The sequence below is a fragment of the Agelaius phoeniceus genome, chromosome 4, assembly GCF_051311805.1.
Source record: "Agelaius phoeniceus isolate bAgePho1 chromosome 4, bAgePho1.hap1, whole genome shotgun sequence".
NCBI lineage: Eukaryota > Metazoa > Chordata > Aves > Passeriformes > Icteridae > Agelaius > Agelaius phoeniceus.
In genome coordinates, this window is record NC_135268.1 from 15,442,686 (window position 1) to 15,458,249 (window position 15,564).

Genomic DNA, 15,564 nt, shown 5'->3' on the forward strand with positions numbered 1-15,564 from the left:
GGCCTTACTAAATTTTTGAGTTTGTAGATGATTAACAGGAAAAAGGCTGTTTTACTTAGATATTTGAGAAACACTGAAATAAAATGTGGAATGACACTATGTTTTACTTTGTGGCACACATCTTGCTTTCAGTGATAAGAGTCTGTCAAGCTAAAAATGTCTTTCAAACAAAGGTTATGTATGTCTTACCAGTTATATGGTGTCCTTAATAGATGTGAAACTGGTTGTGCAAATTTCCCAAATGTTTCTACCTACAGTCATGTGAATGGCTGTGTGCTCCAGAGGAATCCAGCAGTGTGAGAACACATGCCCCTCCTCTACTGCTGGAGGAGCTGTCTCTTAGTAATACTGGCTGATGCTGGTAATAATTATTTTCAAGAAAGCTCAGTTAGAGGGTGGGCTATAATTCACTAGGAAGGGAGGACTGATGGGCATTTTACTGTATTTTCTCAGGTGAATGGTAGGTAGGTTCTTTTCTTCAAGGGAGATGCTAATTATATCTCTGAGAAAAAGATTCCCTGGTCCTACCTGATTTTCTTTGACAAGTTGAACAAAAGTCTGAGTGGCATCTGGTGGCTCTTTCTGCTGTTACATAAACGGAGAGATGGAGATTGATTCCAGCTCCACCATCACATTTCTGCTGACAGAGGGAGGTCATCTTGCATCCTTCTGTATGTGATGCTTCTGACTGAGACATCAGAATGTGGAGCTGACATCTGGATTGACTTTGAATATAATCTGGGAAAAGGAAAGAACCATTTGGGCTTGCTAGTACACTCTCTTGGTCATTATTACAAAATGTGGAAACTAAAAAGAAAAACCTTTACTTTTTTTTTTCATGGTAACCAGAAAGAATGCAGAAGATTTTTTTCTGAAGTCTAGCCACTATGTCTAGACATATTTGTCCAGTTGTTGTTGCCTTTACTCAACAGTTCTTCAAATTTCTTTTGGATTTCTGAAGGCACCAGTAAAGACGACAAACTCAAGCTAGATCGTAAACAGTGTCTGTTAAGACTGAAAATGGAGACTTTGTGATCCTCTGAGGCAGGGTTTGGAAAAACCATTGTTCTACTGGTCAGCAGCTTCACCAGGTCTGACAGACACTATGTGAAAACAGACAGTCCCTCTTGACTGGCGGGTTGAGTACAGTATTTTATACTTGGTCTACATCAGTTTGAGCTCTTGTAATGATAAATGTATTGAAATACTGTGCATCAATATGTGATATCTTGTGTTTCTTCTTATCATTTTCCCTCACAGTTGGCACCATGTAAGTGTATAGTTTCCAGAGGTAGTATTGGGCATTAAAAGACGTACCAGATTTCAAGGTTGAGATAAAAATTCTGACTCTGTTTAAATGCTGAACATGAGCATTTGGGAACAAAAGTTTCTGTATTGATCAGAAGTCAATAAACAAGGAAATTAATAAATCTAAAGCTCATTATTTCCTTGCTTTATCTTTTCTCAGTCCTAAAAGAAAGGCATGGGAGTTGTCTTTCAAGAATATTCTTTCCTGAATTCTTCTGGTTCTACCCTCAGTGCAGGGCAGAATTCCCATTTGCTGGTAAAAATATGCTGCTTAATCTGCAAGTAAGTTTGGGCACATCTTTTTAAAATCTGCATGTTTTGAAACAAACAGCATTTTATGGAGAGGGTAGGGCTGCTGACCAGTTCATTTGTTAATGCCTCATGTCTTAAGAGACCTCAAAGTTTTTGTGATTCCCTTGATATCTTGAGTCACAAACCCCCTGATTTGAATTTTAATGTGGTGTGTCTCATCAGCAGGAAGGAGACTCACGTGGTCTTACTGAGCTTTAGTATTCCATGAGTCTGATACTGCTGTTCCTCAAAAAGTGCTCACTGCATCACACTGTATGTGTGTGTCAGATTTCAGCCAGCTTTTTGATAACTTATTCACCAGTTCTTTGAAGATTATGGTCCTTCCCAGAGTGGGCAAGTGTTAGAATCTGTTCACAGACTAATTTCGACTCCTGCTCTGGTGAGTTGAGATATTCAAAAGCCCTGCCAAATATAATAAGGTCAAGTGTTTTGGATGGCATGTTTACTATCAAGAGGATGATTATTTTAAGGTCTCAGGTGCATTCTAGTTTTGGCTTTGTTATTTTTGTAACAGGAGAATATCCTACTAATGGTCTTCATAATTATATAAAAATAGTTGTTTGTAAGAGTAAGGTCAGCGTTGGTGTTATTCCATTGTCTCAAAAATTAAAGTAGTGGCTAAAATAGACCAGGAAATGTAGGTGTAAGGAGCATTGAGGAAGATTGAACCATGAAAAAGAAGAACTGGGGGAAAATACCTGAGGCATCAGCCCATGTACAGCATGCTAGTCCACAGCAAAGGCAGGGTGATTAGTTAAGCTCACAATGAAAGAGATATAAACTAAGCTGAATGATTTGAGATTTTCTGTACTATCAGCCTGTTTCTGTGCATGGTGCAGGGGACCAACATGACAAGAAGTAACTTGTTGAATTTTGGCTGCTTGATGTTATCTTTAAACTAGTGGGCCAAGAGGTGGCAGCATGGAAAATTAGCTGGACATGCCTAGGGCAAGAAGTATGAGTTCACAGGTTTCAGCATAATTATTTTAAAGAATTCACTAAACATAATATTTTCATGTGAAATGAAAATGAAGAAAGTACTAAAGCATGTTGCTGAAGATACAGATAAACTTTAAAAACCCCCTTGTGTTATGCCTTCATGTTCTCCTGTAGTTTTGCTGTTGGTAGTTTAATGCATCCTAATATTGTTTACTCTTGAATAAACCTGGAAGTAAGAACAAAAGCTCGGTATTGCTTTCCTTCTAGTTACTGCTGTGAAATGAAGCAACAGAGTTTAGCGTACAACACTTAATACCTGCAGAAACTTTTTAAAAGTTAACTTTTGGTTTTGAGTTATGATGCAAACAGGATAAGCCAGTGTTAGAAAGGAAAAATGGAGCCAATAAAGAGGGTTTCTGATTATAATAGCTTGTTTCTGTTTAATATCATTGAGCAGGATGAGGTTTTGCAGAGTTTCTCATGGAAATAGCATCCACAGTACTAAAATGATTACCTCATTCTTAGTACCAGTGCCAAGCACTTAGCCCCACAGTGAACACACGGGGTTGATTTTCAACATGAAACAAGCCAGAAGTGTGGAATGACATTTTCAGGTGACAGTTATGGTTCTATTGCCTGTAATTAGCACCTCTTAACATGCAAACCTGCCTGTGCCTTTTCCAGGCGGTGGAAGCTCAAATACGAAGTTTTGGACAGACCCCTTCCCAACTGCTCATAGAACCACATCCTCCGAGAAGTTCTGCCATGCAGGTGGTAAGTGCCATGTTAACTCTTTGTGACCTGCCATTGTGCTCGCTGCCTTTGCTACCTTACCTTTGCAGAACTGGACACTTTCACTTTGCTTTTATGTGGTTGTGGAATTATTTTATTAAAACCAGCAGATGAGTTACGATTTGGTATGAGTTGCATGCAGTGCTTAACCATTTCTTTTATTTTTTGCAGAAAGGATTGCATTGATTTCTATTGTAGCTTTTTTTTGTCAGTGTAATCTAAGAACACTTCATCAGTTGATTTTGTTAATACCGTACCTGTACAGGTGAGAGCCAGTCATTGTGGAGACAATTTAGTTAATCTTTGGCAGATTCCCCAAGAAGCATGGATTTAGGAGGTGGAACTTCCTTGTCTTTTCCCCCAGGCATAGGTTTTCCCCTAAAACCAGGATTACTAGGAATTCATGAGCTGAAACTTACATAGCAAAGAATGTGACTAAATGTGTTTTGCAGTAAAGCTAGGGTGATAAAATCCAGGCAGTGAGCATTAACATGCTTTCCCTTTTACCTCTACTTGTGTCTAATATAATTTTATTTTACAAACTATTATTACATTACTGATCACTTTTCATATCATGTTGTGTGCAGTCCTTGTGTTTAAAATATCATTTGTGTTGTCGGAGGTCCAGAACTAAAGATGTTAAGTGATATTCTGACAAGTGGAGCAAATGGTCTGCTAATTCCCAAGGTTTTCAAAAGGTTATGTTCCCTTATTGTTAGAGTGGACATTTTACACTGCAATACAAAAAACCCCAAAAACCATAAACATGTCATACAGGACATGCAAGAAGAAAATATGTCCTACTCAAGCAGACTAAGGTTATTAATTTAAAAACATATCTGAAGTGCAGAAGGTTTTAAAAGATTACACAGAAACATGAAATGTTTCCAAAGTAGCTTACAAACCTTGTGATGCAGGGGTCTCAGAAGTGTAAACTTCCTTGATAAACTGATCTACTGGTCTTTCTCAAATGCATCACGTGTTGTACCTGAGAGTTGCTCAGCTGCCTGTGCCCCGTGCCCAGGTCCCAGGCCAGCAGACACTGCAGGGACTCGTGTGTGTGTGTGTGTGTTTCAGAAGAGCCCTGCTAACAGGGATATTGGGGAGCCCAGGTACTCCCCTTCGTGCAGCCACTTGCCATATGTCTGTCTGTCTGTCATGGTGCCATGCACAGAGTGCTTGCTCTAATTTAAAGGGATTTGTTTCAGGAAGAGGAGCAACTTGAGAAGTTGATTATTGACGTATTAGTCAGAGCCATTGTTATATAAATAAATTTGACACCAGAAAGCAGTTTGTGTGGTTTCATAATAATATTTTTCATGATGCTGAATTAGTGAAGATTTAGTATGTAAGAGAAGAAGTTAAAATCTAAGGAGTTAGCTGTTTCTAACTCCTGTGGTTTTTTGGGCTGGGGTACACCCAGAAAAAAAAGCCCTTAGTTCTTCACATGCTGGTTTTGTGGATATTAATACATGTTTTCATAATAGCACTATATTAAGTGGTTTTAAAAGTATTTCTGGAGCTGAAATACAGAAGGGATATTTTTCCTGTCATAATTTTGAATTATTTCTAGTTGCATTATTTACTGAGTTTTGTTTTCGTGTGCGTGTGTGCATGAATACAGCTGAATTGGAAGTTACCACGTGCTGTGTTAAGTGCACAAGCCATAATATACACCAGGTGTAGTAATTAGCAGTCACACGAAGGCTGCCTATTTGTCTGGTTTTGCTGCTGTTGCTGTATCCCCTTGTGTTTTCAACCATCAGATAGCTGGATTTAATTGAGGCCACATCAGATGAGGCATTACTGACACCTTTAATTGAATGAGCATCCAGGGAGGATTAACTCATAATATTGATTGGCTTTTAGCCACTTGCTCAGAAGGGTGTCTGGGTAGCTTATTAGTTGCTTTTATTTACACCTTTATGCAAGACTGTAAATAGGAATTCATAGGGCAATATGTTTTTCTAAGTACTCTTAATAACTTTTTTAAAAGGAGTGATAATAAAAATGCAAATGTATTTAATTTTTTTATTAGTTCTGTATAAATATACATTAAATGTATGCACTTACATACACATATATGTAATGAAATATTGCAGGTGGAGAATAGCCAAGGACACTTCATTAGTATTCTAATTTGGTTATTAGAAAATTACAAATACTTCAGCAATGTGGCTACTGGTGACCATGATGATTGTACCTCTGCATTTCAGTGGGGTTCTCTTTTTTTCAGATGTGCCACACAATCATAAACCCATCAGATGTTGCTTTTTCTCCTCACGTTGGATATCCAGATCCTCAATATTTTGTTTTGATGTTTGCAGTGTTCTTAGAGAACTTAGTTAAAAAGTTAATAAACTTTTCAAATTACTAAACTAAAAAAACCAAAAACCTAAAAAATTATGTTGAAAATGAAAGTCTGGATTCCTTCCCTTCCTTTAGCATTTCTGGAAACAATGCAGGATAGTGTCTGTAATCACGTCCACTTTACAAGTGCATTTAATTATGTTTGTCTTTTGAAACACATTTGCAGTGAAGTCTTCTACTTTGCATTCATAAATCTTATTTTTGTACACCAGAAATATACACAGAACATATATTTAGTGTATGTGTGTATCTGTTTATTTTAATGCTCTTTCATGTTCTCATCTGGCTTGTAAAGAATAACAGTCTGCCAATTTAATGCAACTTGAGACAATCTCTGGGAGCAGGAATTTCTTTTGCTCACTATTTTTTGTGTTTCCCTCCTAGTTTGGCATTGCTTTCCTTGACATGCTGTCTCTGCAGATATGAAGGAGAATTCTTTTGGCAGAGATAGGCAATTGAAAAACTTTTAGTTTAATCTGCTGTGATCTGTAGCAAAGTCTGTATACAGACACCCTGTGTTCAACAAAACCCTAAGATTAATAGGGTGCAGGCAAGGTTTTCTGCCTAAAATGTTATTTCCATAAGCCTTTCCACTTATTATTGCATTTGCTTTTCTACTGCAGCTTCTATTGTATCTCGTGGTTTTTAACTCAATCTTCCTTCTCTTGTCCTGTCTCTTCTCCTCCCCGTGTTCTCTTTTCCCGTGTATTTGGGTTCTTGTTGTGTGCACTCAACAGTATCTCCTCCTGCAGAGCCCCTTGATGTTCACAGAGCAAGCCCAGCAGGATGTTATCATGGTCCTGAAGTTCCCGTCCAACTCCCCGGTCGCTCACGTGGCTGCCAACACCCAGCCTGGCCTGGCCACTCCCGCTGTGATCACAGTCACTGCCAACAGGCTCTTCGCTGTGAACAAGTGGCACAGCCTCCCTGGTAAGTACATTAAAGCAAGGAGCCTAAGAAACCCTGCCATCCAGAAGCACTTCTCTTGTCTGGTCACAATTTGCTGCAGAACGGTTGTGGGTTTAAAGTGGAAAAAGCAAATCCAGTCCATTGGCACAGCAGGCTCTTCACATGTGGGCTTAGTTTCTCCTTAGAAAGGTAATCTGAGCTATTGCAGCAAGATATGTAGCACACCAAAGGTTTGTAAAACTAATATGTTTCTTTCCAGGCCATCAGGCACCATGCACGAAGACAAAAACAGTCTATCACTATTTAGTCACAATAAAGGCACACTCTTCCTCTTGTTCTGTCTGTTGAGAGCCTGAACCATATCATGTTGAAGGCAGTTTTAAAGCATGTAGAACTTGCCTGAAATCTTCTCTGCCAGTTTTTTCTTGATTAAAAACTCAATATTCTGCTGTTAAAGCCACTCCGTGAGAATTAGAAAATAAAATATATGATAAGTCTTATCTTAAACATCCCGAAGTTACTTATGTAGGTGCTTATGTATTCTCAGTATGAAAGGAAAACAAAATAGCCATTTGCACAGCAATGAATAAAATTAGTTTTCCTTTAAAAGTGTGCTGTATTTGAGAATATAATTCCACTTTTAATTCTGATATTCTCCAATCTTAAAGACATCCATCTTCCTTTCCTTGACTATGACAATCTTAGGCCCAAGCTGTCAAAGGAGGTTTATTTTGGTGCAGTGCAGTATATTTGGTCAAAGGCTTTTTAAGAAAGGGGGGAAAAATGACCTTCCACTAAAATAACTTAAATAGAAGATACTTGCATCAGAGAAACACTTACATGGTTGAAATTCCTACTAAGAAATCTTGACCTATGGTCCTTGATACCTTTTTGAAAAAAGCCAGATGACTCCCACACTTTTTTCCTAATTCTTACAAATTACCTCTCAAATAGAAACATCTATGTATTATTTCACCCGCCCGAGAAACACTTCAAGAGAAAGGTGGGAAGGAAGGGGGGAAGGGAGACTTGTCTAAGATAACAAGTTGAAGCAAGAACTATTTACAGGGCTCCCAAGATTTCTCTGAAAGGAGGATGACAGTATCCTCTCATAGCCTGGATGTGTGACAGTGGGCATATAATAGTCAAGGCTTTTAAAAAATGGCCTTTGTGAACATACAACTCATGGGAAGAAGAAAACGTTCAAAAGTGGTAGGAGTCGGTTTTGATTTCAACAGAATTCTGCTGGTTGATGGTCTGTGAGCAATCAACCAGTTTGGTGAGTGTAATAGTAACTGGTTTGAGTTGAACACAGCTTTCAGGTTTTTCAGGCTTTTCCCTCACCTCTGAAAGGGAGAACAGTAAGCTGTGCTTTTGAGTTGCTATTTTTTCATTTAGAGGCATTTTACACTTGTCTTGCCATTAGACAAACAGAAGCCAACCATAAATATTCAAGAAAAACTCACCTCACCCCATTTCTGTGAGAGCACACATCAGTTGCAGGCTGTTAATGGAGTACTGTGCTCTTAAGAAATCTGTCTGTGTACTCCTGAGCCTTTGCTATTGTTGACTTCCAATTTTATACCAAAATGGGATCTCCTAGGATGAGAGGGCAGGTATCATTACTGCTCTATATCCCCTGCTGTGGGCTTAGCATTGTCTTTGTTAATGAGGCATCATGATAAAAAAGTTAAGTTGCCAAGTGACCAGTTGTCACTAATGTGTAATTAAAAAGCCCATTCCTGCCTTTGAATATGAATTTGGTGGCTTTGCTGACATCTAATGGCACTGGTAGCCAGCAGGATGCTCTTTTTTGTCACACAGATTTCCTGTTTTGTTCTATGTTGATGTTTCATTGCAGTAGAACTTTGAATTTACTTATTAATCAGTTATTTAAGAAATCCTTGTATTGACACTAATTTTTATATTAAGCTGTGGATGGTAGGTAGAAAAATATGTGTAAATATTTAGCCATTATTTCTTGTTTCTCTTCCAAGCAGGCTGCTGGGGGCGGGAGGGGGGAGGGGGGATGGAGAGCAGTTTGTTTGTTTCTTTGTAGTGAAGCTGTGGAAAAAAAGGTTTCTTTTTACCCCTGCAGGAGAATTCAGTACATAAACATTTTACTGGTATGTCAGGTGCCCAGATGAAATGTGGGTTGGCAGAGTTAATATATTAACTTCTATGCAAACTAGCAAATAAATGGGTTTTGGTGAAGGATGAATCCTTAAATACTGGCTGACTATGAGATGACTATGAGACTTCCCTCTCTGTATCATAAACTGACTTTTTAAAAAAAACGTCCTTTGTGCTTCAGTTGTCCAAAGCAGTCCTTTAAAAAGTAAAGAGGAAAATAGTATTTGCTACAGTCAGCAGATGGTTGTCACATTTTGTTTTCAGTCCTCTTTACCACTTAATTTTGTTTTGTTGCGACAGGAGAGGTTGCCAGTAAAGCATCTGCTAGAGCTTATGGCTCAGGACCAGAGCTGCTGCTGATGGCATACATTCAGAATAGCCCTAATCTAAAATAAATGTTTAATAAGCAGCCTGCAAAAGCACCTGGATTTTTTTTTGTTTTTCATTCGATTGATGCAGAAGAATCTTGAATAGTTAAAAAAAGGGCATAGCTTTGATTTATAAAATATATGTGGCTTCATGTATGAAAAAAAAAGCAAAGTTTTAAAATCTTCTTTCCTGAATTCCAGCTCATCAAGGTGCTGTACAAGACCAGCCTTACCAGCTGCCAGTGGAAATCGATCCTCTCATAGGTCTGTCACTTCCTTCTCTCTTTGCGATTCATTAAGCTCTGTATGGTGGCCCTGAAGTGTAGATTACGGTTGTTTTTCACTTGCTGGTTGCTGGGAATGGAATTTTCCTGATAAACCATTTGCATGCAAATTGGAATGCAATGAGCTGTGGCTATGCTGGTATTTCATCAACTCCCCCTCGTTGGTTTGCCTAATTTGAACAGGCCTAGGACGCGTGTCAGTGAAAATTAATATGGATGCTGTAATAATGTGTGATTGAGAATGTGCATGAAGTACTGTCAGGATAATATTGGATCTTTTCATCACTCAGACTTGTTGATGAGCAGGAGCGAGGCACGTTATGATGAATCGGTGCACTGGTAATGTGATGGAGCTCCTTTGCTGAGGAAATTTTCATAATAACAGTGGGGTTCTTAACTGCACCGTGTTGTGAAAAATAAAACCATGGTGCTAGGGTTCCATCATTAAAGGAGATCAATCCTTTCTTCATAGACCTGCTGTTCAGGCTGAGGGGATTAATGTGTAATTGCAAGGCAGTTTCAAAGTTGAAATATATTGCCCACTCTGGTTTAGTGTTGAGATATTAGTATTCATTTTTCAAGGGTATTGCATCTTTTGATCAGCTTCACCAGTTAAATTTGTGTATGTTTTTCTTTTATTAAAAAGGGGTGGACGAATGTCTCTCCTTTATTTAATGACTCAGTGTAGTAGATGCAATTCATGACTTTTTATTATAGAGGTTTATCAGTTTATATGAAGCTGATTTTTCAATTAGGAGGGTTAGAGTTTGGTCAGCTCTTTCATTACAGGCCCAACTTTGGGGAGTATTTGGAGTCTGTAGCATGGCAAACGGAACCTTAAACATGATGAGAAAAGAAAAACTTAAGTACCTAACATCAAAACACAAACTAGCTGTAGGATAGGAGCAAAGAAGACAGGATTCCGTGCCCCCCCCAATTTTGTTAGACTTTGAGCTTAGTTTAAAAACCAGCTGTTTCAGTGTGGTTTAATTGGAAAAGGGGTGTGGCCAATTATAGAAGCATGGAAAAATCAGAGCAAAGATGAGCTTGCCTGGATAGGTTAGAATGACAGGTCTGTCAGACAGTGAAAATTCATTTCAAAACTAATGTGCACATCCCAGTAGGAAATGCAATATTTTTGTCTGTATATCTAGACTCTTCCTGTGTAGCCATTTTGCTGTGTAAACTCTAGGATTAGGAATAGTGGGGGCATATGAAACCATTTTATAGATCTGATAAAATTAAAGTGTTTTTCCTGAGTTTCTGAAATCAATCCTCATCTGAATAATGCAGGAGTTATTATGAGGCAGACATGTGCTGTAACTCTCCTTTCCTTCCTGAAACAGATTTTATCCAAAAAATGTTTGGAGCAGGAAATCTGTGCTCTGCTTTAAAGTCTGCTATCAAGTAGATCTTAGAAGTGTAAATAAGTATTACAGCAAAAAATCCCAAATCACTTTGGTACACAGACCTTTAAAGTTAATGTTCACATTCTGAAAAATGGTTTAATATTCTCTTCCTACAATTGATCTCAAATCATCCTTGTGATTACACTGGACATTGTTTAAAAGGGGTAAGGCTTTCTTTGTCATTGCTAAGTAGCATCATTGGGTGCAAGCAAGTAATTATGTAGGTAATGTTAGAGGTTTTTAATTGTGGCTAGACACATTTACCTAGAAATGGCACCTAAGAGGACCACAAAATTACACTTTTATGGTTATAGCAGGAATCTTGTTGCTGTCCTAGTCGTAAGGAGGGATTCCTGCCCTCCTCATTTTCCTGGGGCACAGGAAGACATAAAACAGCAATGTCTGATATGACACAGACCCTAGACCTCTTTTTGAGGTGAAGTGTTTAGAAGGCATTATCCTCACTGAATTAGTTGATCTGCATGTCTTTTGAGGTTCTTTTGCTGCTATTTTGTCATACAGAGCAGTTCACTGTGCATTTATAACATGGTGCTGTTACTCTTTTAATGGCCCCAAGATCAGTGAAGGCCACATTTGTGTTACCTGCAGAGAGCAAGTGGCAACACCTTCCTAGATTATTAATTGGCCATATGGACATGACATTATCAACATTTTAAATATACCAAAAGCATAAATAAATGAAAAATTTGACACAAAGTAAATGGAATAAGCCCAAGGCCTGGAAGGTAGCTGGTCTGTGAGAATGGAAAGGAGTCAAAGAACAAAGAGTGAAGAAGAGCACTGGACTAGGACAGAGGTAGGTCTGGAAGACCACCTGGATGGAAGTAATAGTGCTCCAAGCAGTTGGCAGACAAACCCAGGAGAAATGACTTGCCTGGGATGGAAATCAGGTTCCCTCAGGAGCAAAGCACACTGAAAGTTCTTCCTACAGTGTAGGATTTTCATGATAGATGTGTGTGGGACCTATGTATGTGTATATATATATATATATATCTACACACCTTATTAATCTAAGGACAAGATATAATATGACAAATGTGTTCACTAATTGATTCCTGTCCATTTTATGCATTCCCAATGCAAGAGTATCTCAGGAAATAAAACACTAAGTGATCAAAATAGGGCAAATAACCTCTCCCAACCCTAAAGTTAATTGTGGAGATAAACTGGTTAATTTTTGTGCCATGCTTAAAAAAATTTGAACAGTAGTGATGTTTACTGAAATTTTTCTTTTTTCAAATGGCACTGCTTGCAATGAAAAACAACTGATGTAAAATTTAAAACCGTGATCCTTTGTGTGCTGCATTTGAACCACTATGTGATTTCTGTATTCTTATAATTACACTCCTTTGCTTTGTTTGTAATTTTTAATTTCTTATACTTCAAGAAGGAGGGAAGGAATTACATTTCTGTGTACCATTCCCTATGTTCAATCTTTCATTTATTTCTCAGCTGCATGTCACTTAAAAAGGGGATTTCTTCTATTTTAGAATATATACTACAAGGAATTAGCATTGTGCCTAGAAGTGTAATGAGAATTTAAAGTAGAATTAGAAAGAAAATGTCCCTGCCACAAAAAAAAAAGTAACGGAAGTGAGGAATGTATTTGGTGTGAATGTAAGTTTCTAAATTGTGCTTTTGTTCTGTGAAGGTGGATGCTAAAATGTCTTGGTCTGTATGTTTTTCGCTTCAGCCAGCAATACAGGGATGCACAGGAGGCAGATCACTGACCTTTTAGACCAAAGCATTCAGGTGCATTCTCAGTGTTTTGTCATCACCTCTGACAATCGTTACATCTTGGTCTGTGGCTTCTGGGACAAGAGTTTCCGTGTTTACTCTACTGACTCAGGTAATGTATTTTTAAAATATGGAAACAGCCTAAAAGATTTTTTTTCTGTTCATAATCAGCCTACTGTTTCAAATAAAGGAAGAGGGGTGGAGTGTGTATTTATTCCCCTATTAATAATGCTTGTCAAATCTTTCCTTGCCTACTGCTGCCATGTATTGTGTGCTATCGTTTTTGGGGAATGATAGCACATGTGAGAGAAGGAGCTCTGGTTTAGACTGAGCTTCACACTTCAAACTTACAGGGCAGGGATGTCTGCTCTTGCACTGTAGTTTTCACAGGTGAGTTTGTGTGAAGCCTGGCATATCAGGAGAGTTAATTATTCTTAAAGTATTTACATGAATTTAACTCTGGTTGGTTTTCAGCACCAGAGAACTGGGGTTTTTCAGGAAATACAGGCAAGTACCATAGAATAAGAAGAGAAATTTTGAAATCTGGTGAAAGAATACTATGAAAGCCTTTGAAAGCCATGCCATCCTAGAATTGATTTGGAGCCACTGAATTCTTTTATATAGCATAAACTGATCAATATAATGGGCAGTAGTTAAATTAGTCTGTCAGTTGGAGTGTGTCCAAAGCATTGAAGTCATGCATGTGTCATGCTAAATAGAAAAGAATCTTTCCATATAAGAGCTACAGGAATTTAAAAGCCATGGAACCCCAGGAAAAACTAGGTATGTTTTTTTTCCCTTTCATTATCTTATAATGGAAATGGCGACCTCACTGCAAGGTACTTCTTTGGGATTAATGACCCTGTGTGGTTAATGGGTGTGTGCCATCAAGCTTTCCAGTGGGTTATTAATCCCTAGGGAATATCCTGCATGTTTGTCATCATTTCTTAAATATATTAGTTAACAGTGTTTTTCACACTTGGCAAACCAAAATGTCTGACAAAACAGACTGGTTTAATAAAAATCTTTTAAGACTTTAGGTCTCATGGCGTAGTTCAGTATTTCTGTCATTTTTACAATTTTAAAGCCTTAAGTATAAAGGAGAAGCTCTATTTATGTAATATTGACTGCCCACAATTCATTATACAGACATCTTGTTAGACCCTTCTTAGGTTAATTTTCTCATTGATGAAAATAAATTTACATAGAACTGTGAATTTAAAGTGGATCTTCAGATAGCTAGCAGTAATAAATATTCAGTGTATATGCTTGATTTATATGAATAGAGAAACAATTCTATTATATCATTTACACATATGGAAGGAACTTGTATGGTTTTGGTAGCCTTGCCCTGTATTAACCTGAACTACAAATAACTCTTTAAGTTATTTCCTCTGTGTATGGCAGATTCACCAGGCACCTTGTTACTACCATAACTAATCAGGGTATAAACCAAAATACCATTGTCAGAAAAGTTTCAGATTTATTTCTTCTATTTGTCAGTATAGCAACTCTTGCTTAAATGAAGTGAATTCAGATGTAGTTTACTTTGCTTCAAATTGAAATGAGAATAAAGTAGGGAAATATTTTGAATTCAACAGAACATCAAGGGGAAAAGATGATGTGATCAGTAATGCATGAAGGCAAGTGATCACAAGTGTTGAATTCAATTACGTTTTAGCACTTAGACAAAAAAAAGGAACCATTTTCCTATCAGATCTTTGGTTTGTTTGTTTTTAATAGGAAATACTCTCAACTTAAATCATGGGTTATCAGCATAGCCAATATAGCAGAAGCACAATAAAACCTTCCTCCAGCAGTGGGAATGACTTCTAGACAGTGTTTTAGCTTCAGTACTGCAGACTTGAGTCTTATTTTTCTTTTAATTATTTGTAGCGCAGCTGTCAAATAAAACATTAACTAGAAAATTTGTTCTGTCAAAAAGGGATATCTGAGTGCAAATGAAAAAGTTTGATATCACTGTATAGAGAGGACAACTCATGTTAAAGGAAACAGGAAAGTTTGAGGAATTCTTATGATATGAGTAATTTTTTTTTAGCAACATAAAATAGCAAAATCTTATTTCTCATTTTGATTAAATTCATTGGATTTTAGGCTGCACAAAACAAAATAAAAATAACCAGGCAGAAATAACCTTGTAAAATGCTTGTTTTCTAGACCAGAACCTATAAAATTAGAAATAATTGAGAAGGAGATCTCTATAATTCAGTGGTGTTTATAGCATAAACTTGTGTTCTAGAAGTATAAATTATCCCAGGTAATGTCAATACAACTGAAAAATATATCACATAATTATTTGATCCCCAAGTTACTCACCCTTGCTCTACAGGGTGGGTATGCACAGTAAGAGTGCAGCCAGGGGTTTGCCCTGTCCACTCAGAAATGGCTCATGTGGTAGCTCTTCATCTCACAATTGCCCTTGGAAGGTTAGAGCAGTTATAAGTTTTTTCAGTATTTGATTTTGTATCTGATGTACAGATTTCCTTTAAATTGCATCTTGTTATTTTATTTTTTCTTCATGTACTAAAATACATGAAGTACTTTTTTGGTAGAAATTAATGTATATGTTGTGGTTTTTTTCTGGTTTGGTTTTTTTTTTTTTTTTTACTTTAATGAAATTACCTTTTTGATCTTGTTATAAATTGGGCTGTAAACTCTATTTTTGTTCTTTCCTCAGAATCACTCCCTTAAGTATTTAATTGCCATTAATTGTTATTTAGTGGCTGGATATAAATACAGTGCCTTTGTACTGTTTAAAAAGAGGCTGTGAAGTGTTCCCTATTACCCATATTAAGGGACCAATAGTTTTTAATTCATGCAACAAAATATTTTATAAAAATATGCTTAAGTCCCAACACTGATCTGTGCTACTTAATATTTTTAAATGCTTTTCAGAACATTTAATTTAATTTATTTTTATTTATTTATATTTAGAAATGCAGTAGTCTGTATTTCCTGTTT

At 37.3% G+C, this 15,564-nt stretch overlaps 1 protein-coding gene across 6 annotated transcripts in view; it reads left to right on the forward strand.

The window, feature by feature from the left end:
• The window catches only part of LRBA (LPS responsive beige-like anchor protein), a 369,517-nt gene that overhangs the window by 324,501 nt on the left and 29,452 nt on the right, over window positions 1-15,564 (forward strand). For 4 of the 6 annotated variants that reach the window (XM_054633381.2, XM_077176952.1, XM_077176953.1 and 1 more), the window contains 4 exons: window positions 3,244-3,333; window positions 6,459-6,651; window positions 9,333-9,395; window positions 12,539-12,694. In XM_054633381.2, the coding sequence (XP_054489356.2) occupies window positions 3,244-3,333; window positions 6,459-6,651; window positions 9,333-9,395; window positions 12,539-12,694 (502 nt within the window). Of the gene's footprint in view, window positions 1-1,468; window positions 1,564-3,243; window positions 3,334-6,458; window positions 6,652-9,332; window positions 9,396-12,538; window positions 12,695-15,564 lie in introns of those variants that run through there. The other 2 variants (XM_077176955.1, XM_077176956.1) reach the window with 2 other exon arrangements.